The following is a 15,634-nucleotide window of genomic DNA, read 5'->3' as shown; positions in this document are numbered from 1 at the left end:
TGCTAAAATACGAGCGCAATTCAAAAACAACTAAATAAAAAAAAAAAAAATCGAACAAGTGTGAGAGTTAAAAGGCCAAATACATGCATACAACTAAGTGCCGTGTGTGAAAGGCCAAATGGAATTTGAAGCAAAAAACAAAAAAAAAAAGAGGCTCGCAGGCGCAATTGAAAGTTTTAATGGGGCATGAAGTGTGGAATGTTGCCACAGGCGCTCTGAAACACCAGTAACAGGCTATCAGAAAGGGAGAACGAAATGCCAATAGCATCAGCTAGAAAGCCACACACACAAGAATGTTGACGCGCTGTCATTGTACATACATACATATGTATGTGTCTATGCAGTTTTCAATGGCGGTGAGAGTCAGTAATAGAGTAGTTTATTTAGTCACTTTTACTACAGTTTGTCCACACGTACTAATGATGTTGCTGTTGTTAAAATGCTCATTTGGCAAACCTAGTGCAGAGATACTTCTTCTATGAGGGGTATTCACCGAATTGATCAAGTAACCTGGCAGTCGGGCAGAAGAGCAGATGAGCTCAAGCAACAACTTTGACACTATTCGTTGATATGAGCTAATCGGCCCATTTGCCCGAATGTCAGGTCACTTGCTCAATTTGGTGAATAGCCTATTGATAAATATTTACAACACAACCGAGTAAATCAATTTTGGAAAGAGCATTCGCTTTGTAAAAGTTTTTCGATTTTACGTCCTTGAGCTAGAAGATTCAATGATTAACATTAATCTTCATATCGACGCCTCCAAACCATACTACTCTAAGTCTGACAAGGTCTAAGGTTTGGAGGCGTCGATATTATATACTAATTCAATGCATTTGAATATCGTTATCTTTAACCTTTAATCTTTAATCTCAATCTCAGCCTTTACTTTAACCTTATTCTCATCATCCTTCTCACCGTCATCTTTATTTACCTCTTTATACTTATCCTTACTTTTTTCTTTATCTTTACATCCGTATTCTCTTGTCCTAATCCTTTTATCCTTGTCCTCATTACTCATTTTACTATCCTTATACTTTAATCACAATGCTCTTATCATTATCCTTATTCTTATTTTTATCCTTACCCGAAATTTATCCATATAAGGACAATATGTTTTTATCCTTATCCGTATTTTTATTTTTGTCGTTATATTTATTCCTATTCTTATCTGTAACTTTATATATATTTATGTCTTTTTATCATCCTTATTTTTAACCTAATTCAAATTCTTAGTTTTGTCCTTACCTAAATATGTTTTATGCTTAATTCTATTTTTACCATATTTATGCATACTCAAAATTTCCTTTCCTTCATATTTATTTTTCTTTTAGTCCTAATCTTTAACTTTATCTATATCCACAGATTTATCTTCACTTTTGTTTAATCCTTATTATTTTTCCATGCGTATCCTTATTTTCATAATTATCATTTTTTTTTTTTATCCTTATCCTTTGTTATCCTTATACTCATGTATATCCATATTCGTATTTTTATTTTATTATATTTTATTTTTTAGTTTGAGTTTTATCCTTATACTTATCTTAATTCTAACCTTTGTTTTTATCCTCATGCTTCTTTTTATCCTTGTCATTATATTTTCCTAATCCAAATTTATATCCTGCTTTTTATACCTATATTAACTTTTATCTTAACCTTACTTTAAACCTCGTTCTTAACTCATTCTTTTGTCTTTGTTTTTATCCGTATCCTTATTTTTATTTTTATCCTTATCCAAATTCTCATTTTTGTCCTTATCAATATTTTTTTCGTATCCCAATTTTTATTTTAACCTTTATATTTATCATTATCTACATTTTAATTTTGATCTTAATTTTTCTTTTAGTCCTAATCTTAATTTTAATCTATATGATTAGATTTATCCTTATTCTTAATATATTCTTATCCTTTTTCCATCCCTATCATTATTTTCATGATTACAATTATTTTTATCCTTATCCTTTGTTATCCTTATCCTTATTTATATTCATATTCGTATTTTTATATTTATCCTTGTTTTTGTGCTTATCCCACTTTTTATCCTAATCCTTATTTTTATCCTTATTCATGTATTTATTTTTTTCATTACTATTCTTATATTTATTTTTATCCACATTTGTATCCTTTTGTTTATCCATATCCCTCCTCTTACTTAATTCTTAATATTTACCTATCTTTGTTTTTATCCTTATTATTATTTTTATCTTTATCCTCAATTTTATCCTTATACTAATTTTTGTACTTGTCCTTATTTTGATCCCACATGATATCCCTATTCTTACATATGTATACACATATAGAGCTATGCCCATATTTATTATACTTATGTTTATACCAAAATTTCGACTAAAAAGGAATCGCCGTACAATACAGAAAGTGCTACATACATACATACATATGTACATATGCACGTTTCTCATGTAAGTAGTTAAATTTATGATATGAACAATACCAAATTGCGCCTAACAGGCTCTTCAACACATTGCACGCCACAAAAAAAAAGAGAGTCTCACTGCGCTTTTCGCCTCTCTTTTGTTAGCCCAATTCGTCCGATTCTATTGTGTCCCTTTCTTCTTGTGTCTAGTACTCGTAAATATTCAAGTCCAAAAGTATCTAAAACTGTTAGTCGGCAAACAAAACAGGCAAAAGCCGACACAGCGCACTTTGCAAATCCCGTAAGCGACGAGAGTGATTCGATTCGATACAGTTAAGTGTAGCCGTACAGCCGATTGTTATCTGCAAGAGTTGCGTGTCCTTTGCGAATGAGCGAACTACTGGGAAGGTCGTTGGGTGACGCCAGGAAGAGGGCAGGAAATGGTTGCCTATGCATTTAACTTATGCACAAACATATGAACATACCGAGGATATTTCACTCTAGTTGGGGTAACTTGGTTTGCTATTTGGCTACAGTGCGCTGCGCGCTGATGGAATGTTTTTGTCTTTCAACTGTCGAAAAGTGCGGATCGTTCGAAACAATATATTGTTGATGGTCGGCACAGTTTAGTTGCTTAAATGGCAGCTAAGTGTTAAGTTGTACTCGTAGTTGGTGAAGACGATAAACTTTGCCTAGGAGCGTACTTTTGTTGCGGCGGCGATGCGTGCAAATATTACGTAGCAATACAGTGGAAAAAATTTGGCGCGAAAATTTACAGTAATTTTGAACGCTAAGACTTTGTAGCAAGAAAAGTGAACAAAAATATTATTTTAAAAACTACATATATGCATGTATGTATACAAAATATCGAAGTAAATACAAACAGTGCATTGTTTAAAATATAGGCGATCGAATCAGAGATTACATGCAGCGAGAAAGCCAAATTCTGATCTTTAATTTGAGTACGCCTTTTTGGTGTTTACTTACGGGAAATCTAACAAAATAAAATCACTTTTTTACGCCTCTGAGTGATTGATGATTTTTATTATTTTCTTATTTATTTAATTTTATTCCACCTTTTTCGAACGTTGAAACGTCCCAAAACCCTGCCTTCGATTCGGTTTAAATAGGAGACCGAAAATAACCATCAAACGCGAAAATTTTTATTACACTGCGCGACAGTCGAAACCAGCCCGGACTTTGTTAACATTTTCTGAAAGTATATCCATGCAGTAGTAAAGCACCCGATTTATTTGTAAAAATTAGCTAGTATTTATTGATATATTCTAGAACATTATTCTTCGGAAAATTTTACTGGGGGTCTTCCTAGGCAAAAACTTCATGCCACCAATGTATAAAATTAAAACCGTAAAGTTTTCATGTCTCGGCCTAAGTAGTTTTCAAAAAAGTGGAAAAAGTTGTTAAAATAAACGTGCGACCCTTACTTCAAGAAAAAAGCAAATTTTTTGAGGTCGTTAGAGGATTAATATATTCTAGAAAATGATTCTTCCGAAAATTTTACTAGGGCTCTCAGGCAAAAACTTCATGAAAGTCTCTAAAAAATTAAAACAAAAAATCTATGCGAATTCTGAAAAGAAAAACAAATTTTTTTTAGAAACTTACCGTCTTTTTAGTTTGATAATTCTTGATTTGATACTTAAGTTTTGAAATCTTATTTTTTTGCTTTTCAGTTCCTTTGTATTATATTTTTTTAAACTTGGTTAATTTTTTTGGTAAAAAGCTTTAAGTCAATCAACAGTACAGTTATTTTTTTTTTATAAAAGTGAAATAGAATGTTTAGCGCAAATAATGTTTTTTGAATTCTTCTCCTAGGTATATGAGAAGTTGGTAAAAAAATTCAATTGATTAAATAAATAAATTTTTTTATAAAACAAGAATCGAATTTCCACAAACTGACCGCTTTGTTTTGTTGCCCAATAAGTTCTCCAATTGCTGCCAAAAAATCATAAGATTCGAATGTATGGTTGCTGAAATATTTCAAAAAGTGTAAAAGCCTGCATAAAAGTTTGTTTGCAAATAACTCGCCAAAAAAATAAAATTAGTAAATAAATGTTAACTTTCAAAATGGTCAATAAAATATAAAAAAATCGAAAAGTCAACTTTGGGTGGCCCACTTGAGAAAACTTGACTCATACATACATATACAAATTTAAGTGTACGGTTAATTTTTTGATGATCCAATGACCGGATGTAAAACTCTGAGGTACCACCTTTCTTAAAAAAAGGATTATAGAAATCGGTTAACGTGGCCCAAAGTATCAGTCAATTCAAAATGCTATTGACGGAATTCCTCGCAAATAGGAGCAGAAAGGGTTTTTGAGTTATGGGCCGTACGGCGTAAAAAAAATAAATAGAAAAAAAATTAAAAAAAAAAAAATTCCAAAACTGTACAAAATTAAAAAATTAAAAAACATCCCTGTCTATTTCTTGGTAACAAAAAACCCATATTTTTAATTTTAATAGAAGTTCTATCATTATTTTCCACAACATACTGAACTCACTTACAAATGAAGATATTGAGTGGTATGAACAAAAATAAGCAATCGCTTTTTTTTTTAATTTCAGACCTTTTACTCGATTTAATGAAACAAAACTGAAGTAAAGCGTACGAAATTTTAAGAAAAAGCAATTGCTTAATTTTTATTCATACGGCCCCTTGAAACATAATTCCCCTCGCTGCTTTAAGACTTAAAAAATGCATGGAAAATGAAACTGCAACTATGTCAACTAATAAGTAACAGACGCTTTTATATAACCAAAATGATGGTAGGTATGTTTACATTTACTAAACATAATCTAAACGTTTTTCAAAAAGAGACAAAACATTTCAGTTAACTGTAAATAAATACATACATATATATGCATGTACATCTAACCTAGGTGGATTATCAGTTGTAATGCAATACTGTTATTGAAACTGGCGCACTGGGAGGGAGACGAATAGCACCGATATTTAACCCCACTAAGCGTTGGAGGACACTCTGAAGGTGGCAGGAGTAGTCCTCCGACCACTACAATCAACCAATGCACGACGTAAATATAGCACCAGTGTGCATGTGTTTGTCCGCTTCGTAGGTGACAGTCAATCGAGCTAGACTAGACTAGACTAAACTTTGCTAGCATGCTCTCTTTATCCTGTCCAACTAGTTAGTTTGGTAAATGTGAGCGAGCTGTACAGACGCGATGGACGAATGAAGCGAACGAAGAAAATCGTTAAAATCCAGTGCATTTAAGAAAAAACACCTACTGTTATTATAAAGAGAAAAAAAGTGATTTAAAAAAAAAACGATTGAATTGATTTATATAAACAAAACGTGTAACGAACATTTTTGAAATAAAAGAATGCATAGTTTAAAAAAAAACGTATACAAATGAAATCATCTACATTTCTAATGAAGGCTAAAAATAAAAAGCTAGCTATACGCGTATGTGTGTGTGTGTGTTGTAAATCAGTGAACTAATCGATGACAACGACTTTTGTATGTGTGTGATTTAATAACCTAAATGGGTTTTATAATCGCTAAAGAACTAATGATAGGATTTGTGTAAGAAGAATTTAAGTCGAAGTTAAAAGCACTTAAAATTATTTAAGTTTTTAGGGATTTCAGGCTTTATGACTAACTTACAAGTTTCAGGTGTTAAAAAAAAAATATCTTGGAACTCAGTGGAAAACTAAAATTGCATAATTTTTATTAAAATTGGTAGCCTGCAACGCTGACAAAAATAAAGCTGATGTTAAAAGTCCACTTTATCTAAAAAAAAAAGGATTTTGATGCAGAAGCAAGAACAGTTCAAAATGCATCGCTTTCTAAAATACCGAACTACCTAATTTATTTCTTACCATTTATTTTCAGTGCTACGTAAACTTGCATTCGGCATGAAAATCAAAACATAAATACATATTTGCATTAGGGTTTTCAAAAAAAGTAATGTCGGAATTTTATGTAGTGAACAAAAAATATATCTTACATTGTTGTTTTATTTGTATTTTGAATAGGAAAAAAAATATTTTTCGTAGAAATGGTATGGAATTCTTAAAAATTAAAAATTTTCGATTGCAAAACTCTGTTTCTCCTCAGGAGACTTCCAATAATAATACTCAAGTGTTATTTAACTATTTTGTTAGTATTAACTATTTTTTATAGGTAACCCAACAGCATCAAAAAATGCAATGGGAGAATTAACAAAAAATTTTTAATGTTAAAAAATGGAAAAGTAAACAATTGGATATTGTTATTGGAAGTCTCCTGAGGAGAAACAGAGTTTTGCGATTGAATTTTAAGAATTCTATACCATTCCTAAGAAAAATTGTTTTTTTTTCATACAAACTCCATTTAAGCGATCTGTAAATATATTTTAATTCCTAACTAAAAAAAAAAACAGTGGTGTATTTTTCTCGATATAAAATAAATATATAAATATATAATCCTAAGAGGTGAGAGTGAGAGCATTAAAATTTGGACTATACTTTTTCACATGAATTTTTGGACCATCCTAATGTGCCTACACACATACATACTTATGTGTGTATTTAATGGCCTTTTGCCATTTATTTACAACTCTCGAAAAGCACCTCAAGCAAGACATGTTGCGATAATGTCCAAGTTCATCAAAATATTCAAGGTGTCCGATGCATATTACTCATACGCCACGTTGTTCTGCTTCTTTCTTCGCAAAAGGAAAACCGGTAACAGTCTTAATAACAATCGCAGATTGTACAGTGACTCAAACCAGTGTTCACGTGTTGATTTTTTTAATTTTATTTTTTTTTTTTTTGCGTCATTTTTCTATGTGTATAAATACTATCCTAGCTTTAACAAAACCAATTAAATCAAAGTTTCAAATACCAAATTAAGGAAAGCTGAACAAACTGTCATCAAAACTTTAAGCCTTTTACTCTGAATATTTGGAACACTTTGGGTATGTAATTTTAGTCTAATGACTTGCAAGTTCCAGTCGGCTATATAAATAGCGTTGATTTTTAATTTTTTTTGCTTTTTGAGGTTTATTTATATAACAAATGCAATTTAATTCATAAACAAGTAATTTTTAGCAAAAAAAACCGACTTCAACTCTCATATAAAAGAAAATATATATATATATATATATATATCTCATGATCCACTGATCGGATCTTAACCAGATTAGTATGGGACCACCTCTGAGACACTACCTTTCCGATGCAAAATCGAATTATCGAAATCGGTTGACGTGGTCCAAAGTTATGCGGTAACATATGTACATAAAAAAAAAATATATTCCGACGAACTGATAACCTCCTCCTTTTTTGGAAGTCGGTTAAAAATGTATGCTTATATGGAAGCCAGAGCAAAATTCCGTCAGCAAAAAAATATTAAAAATGAACGCAATTTTTTAGACGGTTTGAACTGGCACTCAACGGACTAAAATTGTATGTTCTATAAAACTGCATACACAAAGGTGTTCGAAAAATTCCGATTTAAAAGTTTGAATTTTGTATAAAGATTGAACTGTGATTTATGTGGCTTGGATAAATTTTGGACAATATTTTTATAAAAAAACAACACAAAAATATTAAAAAAAAACAGCCGGAATTAATATGCCATTTAATTCACTCGGAAAAAGTTTAGAGACCTCGGCTATGAAGTTTTAATGCATCTACTCTATGACATGAAACGTGTCCAGTCCGACCACTTCTTCTTATTTCGGTCTATGCAGACTTCTTTGTGATAAAAAGCTGGTTTGAAATGGTTTCAATGCGCTATGACTTGAATTTCCTATAAAAAAAAATCTAAATTGAAAACCATGAACAATGACGAAAGTACCTTTTCCTCAAAGCTATATTATAAATGAAAACCAACGTGCATGCAGCACATATCGGAATCAAAAAATAGAGCTTCGATTTCGGAAACAAAATTTTTCTCCTAAAAAAAATTAAGACATTTTGCACAGGATTTCTACCTGCTACAATTCCTCCTTGCGGAAACGGATTTTTTTACTTATAGATTTGTTTTATTGCTACATATGTAGGTGCATAAGCATTTTTCTAGAAATCAGCGAAGCGCAATAGCAAATAACTGCAATGATGTCCTTAAGACGGTTGGCAATAATTGCGCCGCTAACGCTGAAGCATAACAAGCAAAATATTTCAAATATTGCAGCACCAATAAGTGCGCAAGAAACAATAACAGCGACAACAACAAATATTGACATTAAGCAAACACAACCAGCAACAGCTATAGCAACCACAGCAACAACAACATTAGCAACTGTAACTAAGAGTCATCGAATTATCGACGACGATAGTTACGCCGATGACAGCAATGACAACAGTGAAGATGACAGCAACGAGACATATACGAACATAATTAATGCATATACGCCCGGCAATGGCTTGCAAACAATACGCGCGAGTTTTGGCCTAAGTGGCCTCATCGGTCACAATTCAGGTGGCATTGGTGGTGGTGGAAGCATCGGTGGCGGTCATCAAACATATCCACATGCAATTAATGGAAATGCGAATTTACTATTATGCGGGTAAGTGCAAATAAAAAATTAATACTAAATTGGCCAGCACTTTATCTATGTGCATACTTATTGAATTTCCACAAAAGCTTGTATTATATTTTTAAATCACATACATACGTACAGTCTTTGGTAGATCATATGCCGTAGGCTTGCAGTATTTTTCATCTTCACAAAGTGCATTCCACTTATAGTTGACCGGTAAGCAATTTTCTTAAGTTAAATGCATTTAATTTTTTTTACAATTTCTGACAATTTTGTAAAATTTTAAAAATATTAGTTATCATGGTTTTGACTTCTGGCAATCGGCTGACTCAAGGTGAATTTATCAGGGACCGAACATAACAGTTATTGATGAAAACTGTCATGGAAAAATTCACATTGAAGGAAACGTTCTACAACTAAGTGATAAATACCAATCGATTTCTTTTTCCACGAGGCTCAAATTTAAAAATAAATTTTTATTTGCAATTTTTATGCAAATTAAAAAAAATAACAATTATTTGTGATTTTTAAATTATAAATCCAAATTTATTTATTTATTTATTTATTTTTCTAGTAGTACAGGGTAAGACTTAGGTCTTTTAATAGTACTTCATCCATTATATAACAATTATTTTTGATTTTTATGGTATATGTCTTAGATAACAGTTGTTGAAGACTTTTATTTATAAAAGTCATCAATAAAAATCATTCAGTGACTTTTACTGTTAAAAGTCATCAATATAAATCAGTCACCGACTTTTATTTTTTCAAGCATTGGTAAAAAATGTCCTTCACATTTTTCGCAGTAAATAAGGTGTTGGGAAACAAAAGTTTACTACGACTTATACAAATGACTTTTATAAGTACGATTTAAAAAATAAAGGTCAATGACCTCGATAACTGTTATGTAAGACATATAATTTAAAAAACAAAAATAACTGTTATTTGCAGATTATTTAAATAAAAATCGAAAATAATTGTTATTTTGCATTTATAAAGTAAAAGTCAGAAATAGCGGTTATTTAAGGAGTAATTAAATAAAAGGCAAAAAATAATTGTTAAAGAGCGAGTTTTTTTTTAATAAAAGTTGTAACTGTTACGGTCCGTGGAATTTACAAAAGATGGTGTAGCTAGAATTCGCCGCAGTCCTTTTGAATGTCAAAATGATATGTTTTTTTGTATTTTTGTGGTACCTCTTGCCGTCATTGTGCATGTAGTTTGTTGTCGTGATTTCTGTTTTTGCTCAACCGACGCCACCTTGTATAAAATCGGCTTTGGCTGACTATAGACAAGAGGCAGTGCTGTCAATTCGTTGCAATCTAGGGCATTTACGCGGTAGAATTCCGGTGTTGTTTTCCAGCACTACTTCCCAAAACGATTTTTATTTTCTTTTTCCAAAACTAAGATCTTGAAATTATGTGTGAAGTTAAACCTCGGAAGTCACAGGTCAACAAGGCTAATGAGCATCATTTTGTCCTATATCCCTTAAGGAGGAAAAATATAGTTTCGCTATGAACTTATTCATTCAACCGCCTATTTCGCACATATAAGCACTTCTTAACCAACTTATAAAATATTAAATTGAAATTGCAAGTTTCTGGTCTTACATAATCATGGCTAACCTTTTTTGACGCTTCCCATGAAGTTCTCGTTTTTAAATACTTATTTCGATAAATGGTAGTCCTTGCATCCTGAACTGACATTCTGGGGATTGTGGATTACTTACCACAATTATGAACTTAATGCACTTCCAATTCCGCTATTCGCACATTGAGGGTCGACCGTTGTTATGTCCGTTACTCGTGTGTGTGAACAAAATTGTAGCAATACAAGATAAGCAAAAGAAAAATTATTTATTGAAAAGAACTAAAATAATGATGTAGATAATGCACCAAAAGCCACGGCTTTATTTTTTATTCTGATCAATGCCTCAAACTCGCAAGAAGAGTGGTGGGAAGACTTATAATTAGGACCTATCTAATTATTTTTTAACTGTTAGTACATTATATACATCATTATTATCTTTCTGTTCAACAAAACCGTTTAACCTATTTTTTTACTTATTTTACTGCCTCCCCCTTATCTATACTAAAGAAGAGTTTCCTTATCGTTTCTTAAGATAATGTTTAAAAGATTTATTACAAATACATATATACATACGTATGTAATATTAACACAATTAAATTTGCTTGTATACATACATAATATTGATGTACATACAGCCCGCGACAAAACGATAGCACCTCAACAATTTGAACAGTTTTGACTATTTCTCTTATGTTTATGAAATTTATATAACAGATGGCGTATAAATCCAAATTTCAGACTATGTATAAAAATAATAAAAAATTCCCCAAACTTTGTATCCCAGTTCCAAGCATTTTAATTTTTAGAATAATTTTTAGTATGCAGATTTATCGCTTATTAAAGTCTAGTACAATATCCATACAAAGTAATTTTTCATATGGAAAAAAGTGCAGAAAAAATTTCCAAAAATCAATGCAATTTTTTGCAACTTCAAACTGCCACTTTATTATACTAGATTTTAATAACATACCAAAAATCATTTGAGAAATACTAATTAAAATATTTGAAATTGAGATGAAAAGTTTGTGCAATTTTTTAAATTTTTGTAAAAAGTTTGAAATTTGCCCTTAAATGGTTTTTGTAAGATAAGGAGCTGAACTTTAATAAAAAATTAATGAACCTTAAAAAACAAACAAAAGAAAAGTAGGCAACACCAGTGACAATTATAAGAGAAAAGACTAAAAGTCAATCAATAACTATTATATTAAGATAAATATTTTTCGAGTCATCTATAATTATTGTTCAAGGACTTATATTATAAAAGTCCTTTCATAATAATTATGTGTGAGAAAAGTTTTTTAAGTCATCGATAACTATTATTTTAAGACTTATATATTAAAAGTCTTTTCATAATAATTATCAGCGAGATAAATATCTTTAAGTCTTCAAAGACTTTTATTTTGAGACTTATATGATAAAAGTCTATAGTAATTATGAGTGCGAAAAATTTTTTTTAAGCCTTAAAAGTCCAAAACTAGTCCCTAACTGGTCCCAAACTACTCCCCAACAAGTTCCAAACTGTTCTCGAACTTGTCCCCAACTAGCCCCGACCTGGCCCGCAACTAGTCCCGAATAAATCCCGAAATGGTCACAAACTAATGCCGAAATGGTCCTGGAACCCCCTCTTTTAAGACTCAAAAAATTTGTTCGCACTCATAATTATTATGATTAGACTTTATAATATACATAAGTCTCAAACTAAAAGTCTTTGAAGACTTAAAAATATTTATCTTGCTGATAATTATTATGAAAATACTTTTATTAGATAAGTCTTAAAATAATAGTTAGCGATGACTTAAAAAAAATTTTCTCACACATAATTATTATCAAAAGACTCCACCATAAAATAATTATTATGCTGGGTCTCTGGGCAAAACTGGCAAAAATGTTGATGTGCTATCTTTTGTCGCGGGCTGTATGTAACTATATTGTACCTTTGTCCATTAATCGCCCCATTGTAAAATGATATGGCCGCAATAATGGTGTACTAAGCAAGCAATCAAAATGCGGCAATAAAAACGCTTAACGGTTACACAATACGGTAAGAAACATGTGTACATATGTATGTACACACTTGCGTAATCGTAAGGCATTGTCGATTCTAGACTACAATACCGGTATTTCCCTCACTTTTTTTATAAATTTATTTATAGTATTTAATAAGTCTATCATTTTGTCTCCGTCCGAAGTTTTTACCCCCCTGGTATGCAAACATACATATCGTCGTTTAAAGTACAAAACCGCGTATCAACAAAATGCAAAACCGCGTATGTGAGGTTGCATAAATTAATTTCTTGGGAGTAAAAACACTCATATTTCAAAATCGTTCTCTTTTTTTTTAGAAAGCAATCGCATTTCTGGCTGGTAGATTTCAGGACTAATGGATAAGAATTGAGCCAAGAGCTTGTGTGTGCAAATACAATTTTTGGCAGCAAATGTCAGTTACGCGGTTTTACAAAATGACATACGTCGTTTTGTAATTTAAACGACGATATTTACGTATGTATGTAGGCGTGTAGGTTCCTTCAATTAATTGTCTACTCAGCTTTTATTCACAAAATTGTCATACATTTGTACAACTGTGCGAACATATAAATAAATAAATTCCGTATTCCATGCACGTAAACTGCGAATGACCGAAAGTAAAATATGTAAAAGTCACGCGAACACGCGCAGATACTTACTTATTCACTCAGCTCTCAATGTATTGATTTTATTTCACTACACAACAACAAAATAGAAATGCATAATTACTTAGTAAGCAATACTTTTCGACAGAAATGAATATGAAACCATTTAAAATATTGCATGACCATTATTTTAACAACCATTCAGATTTTATTTATAGCATGAAAAAAGCTGTCTTAAAAGCTCTAATTACACAGGTACACTTTAACACGCCTTCTTGAGTAGAATGCGATAGCTATGTATGTAGACAAAATCAATGAGGTCACTTCAATATTCATTGCTTTAATTGATTTAGCCGAAAATAACTGAATTTCTTTTGTATGTATATGTATGTATAACTGAGCGCATATTAATTTATATGTATGTATGTTTGTATGTTTGTATGTTTGTTTTTCACAATTTCTTGCAGCGCCATGCTATCAGTGGTTACCACCATTCTATGCGTTGTTTGTTATTGTTGCCATCGTAACATAAAGAAACGCACCGAAGCTGCATATCGCCAGCAACACCAGTGGCTTGAAAGTGATCCCAATATGGAAATATACAGTGTGGAGCAGGTAAGTTGCTAAGAGACTATAATAAGGACGAAATCTTTTTAAAAATATTTAAGTATACTATGTACATACATACTAAAAAAAAGGCATAAAGCTGCTGTGATTGGTTAATGTGAAGGAGTGGTAGCATAAGTTAATTTTTTATTAATTTTAATGAATCATACGAAGGTAAATGCATAGGTCACTCATACGCCCTGCCAGCCCCGTAAGGAATATCGGGCACCCAAAATTTTTAATAAATATGAAAAGCAGAATTTCAAATGCAATGCATTTATTGAAATAGGAAGTGCATAAGAAATGATATTTAATGTAAAGACGCATCGCAAGGAATAATCTCCAAAAAATACATATGTGTTTGGACATTGCTTGACTAGAGGCGACCGCCTTTAGAAAAATGCCCTCCTGACAAGGCATCAGTGATAAACAGGGAACGGATTTTATGGAAATTGCCTTTTTTTCTGCTAAAGAGATAGAGTATATTCGGTTAAGAATGTCCACGATTTAGCTTTCCCTGATTCCATATATACACATTTGATGTTGCCTTTTTTAAAATATTTGCCTTTTTTAAGATATTTGCCTTTTTTTGCCTTTTCTACCTTTAAAAATGTGATAATAGCATTTACAATTTTTTTTTTAAGATTAAAAAATATGTATACACATGCCCATGCGGCTTATAGAAGCGCAGGGACCTCTTGCCAAATTGGTGTTGGAAAAATTCAAAGCCGTTTTCTCAGCTAACGTAAGCATGGAGACAATAAGGGGTGTTGATAAAATTGTAAAGGGCGAGGAAAAGGCCCTTATTCCTGATAATATGAACGTTTCAAACTTTCCACATTTAAATTGGGCTCCAGTTGTATGAACTTACGTCGAGCGCACATTTAGTACATTCAAGGCTTTTCTTCGCGAAAATCGAATGAAAAGGCTGCCAGAAAACTTCAAAATGCATCTTGTGGTTTAATGTTACTACAACTATACAGATTAAAGTTTTATGAATTAGAAACTCGAAAGGATAAAATAGTCAATGATTCAAAGTAAAAATTTTTCATATAATGAAACTAGTCCATAGTTTTTCTCTTTTTACTTGTAATATAAATATTTCTAAAATAAATGTATTTTTTGATTGTTCTTCGTATTTTCTGCCTTTTTCGCTATTTTATTTTGCCTTTTCCTGCCTTTTTCGCTATTTTATTTTGCCTTTTTTATAGGTTTTTAGGTCCTAAAAATCCGTTCCCTGGTGATAAAACAGTAAGCACAATTGTACCTTTCCCGCACCTAATTTTAACCCATTGGTGCACATTCAGCAGCTCATTTGGCTCTCTTTGGCTCACAACATCACTGTGGCTCTTCTTTGCTTACTTACAATTGTAATTGTAATTAAAACAAGTAAAGAAGTCTAAGTTCGGGCGAAGCCCAACATTAAATACTCGGCGCACGTATTAGATTTAGTTTTTTTTCATCTTTCCGAAATTGCGAAATATCGAAGTTTCCGTGCTTCTGAAATTTAACGTTATGCGAAAACTAGGCGTAATTTTAGTCCGACTTCAAAAATTTTCAGAGTCTTGCTTTTATGTGAAGAGTAAAATAAGTTTACCGAGTTTGGGCGTGGTTATTGTCCGATTTTAAAAATTTTCAACCATTTGGTATGTTTTACCAGGACCAACCACTTTGTAAAGTTTGGGATATATTAGTGAAGCGGTTACCGAGATACACACATGTAATCATAAGTGGGCGTGGCTACGCCAACTTTTCCAAAAATGTATATTATTTATATTTTCCGCCTAAAAATCATTATAAATATAATTTTTTAGCGAATAAGCTTCAGTAGTTACTAAAATATCGAAGTTTTCGTATTTCTGCAAATTATCGTTATATGGGAGGTAGGGCATGGTTAAAATACATATTTTTTTTTTTTTTTTTTTTT

General features: G+C 31.6%; 1 protein-coding gene across 1 annotated transcript in view; it reads left to right on the top strand.

Moving 5' to 3' along the window:
• Positions 1–8,459: 8,459 nt before the first annotated feature.
• The window catches only part of s-cup (spermiogenesis-related protein stanley-cup), a 15,324-nt gene continuing 8,149 nt past the window's right edge, over positions 8,460–15,634 (top strand). The window contains exons 1-2 of the mRNA XM_017611222.1: positions 8,460–8,911; positions 13,569–13,716. Coding sequence (XP_017466711.1) covers positions 8,460–8,911; positions 13,569–13,716 — 600 coding nt within the window. The remainder of the gene's footprint in view (positions 8,912–13,568; positions 13,717–15,634) is intronic.

This window comes from Rhagoletis zephyria, unplaced genomic scaffold (genome assembly GCF_001687245.7).
Source record: "Rhagoletis zephyria isolate East Lansing unplaced genomic scaffold, Rhagoletis_zephyria_1.1 Rzeph_scaffold_00381, whole genome shotgun sequence".
Lineage (NCBI taxonomy): Eukaryota > Metazoa > Arthropoda > Insecta > Diptera > Tephritidae > Rhagoletis > Rhagoletis zephyria.
Note: the sequence above shows the minus strand (reverse complement) of the source record. Positions and strands in the feature narration are given on the sequence as shown.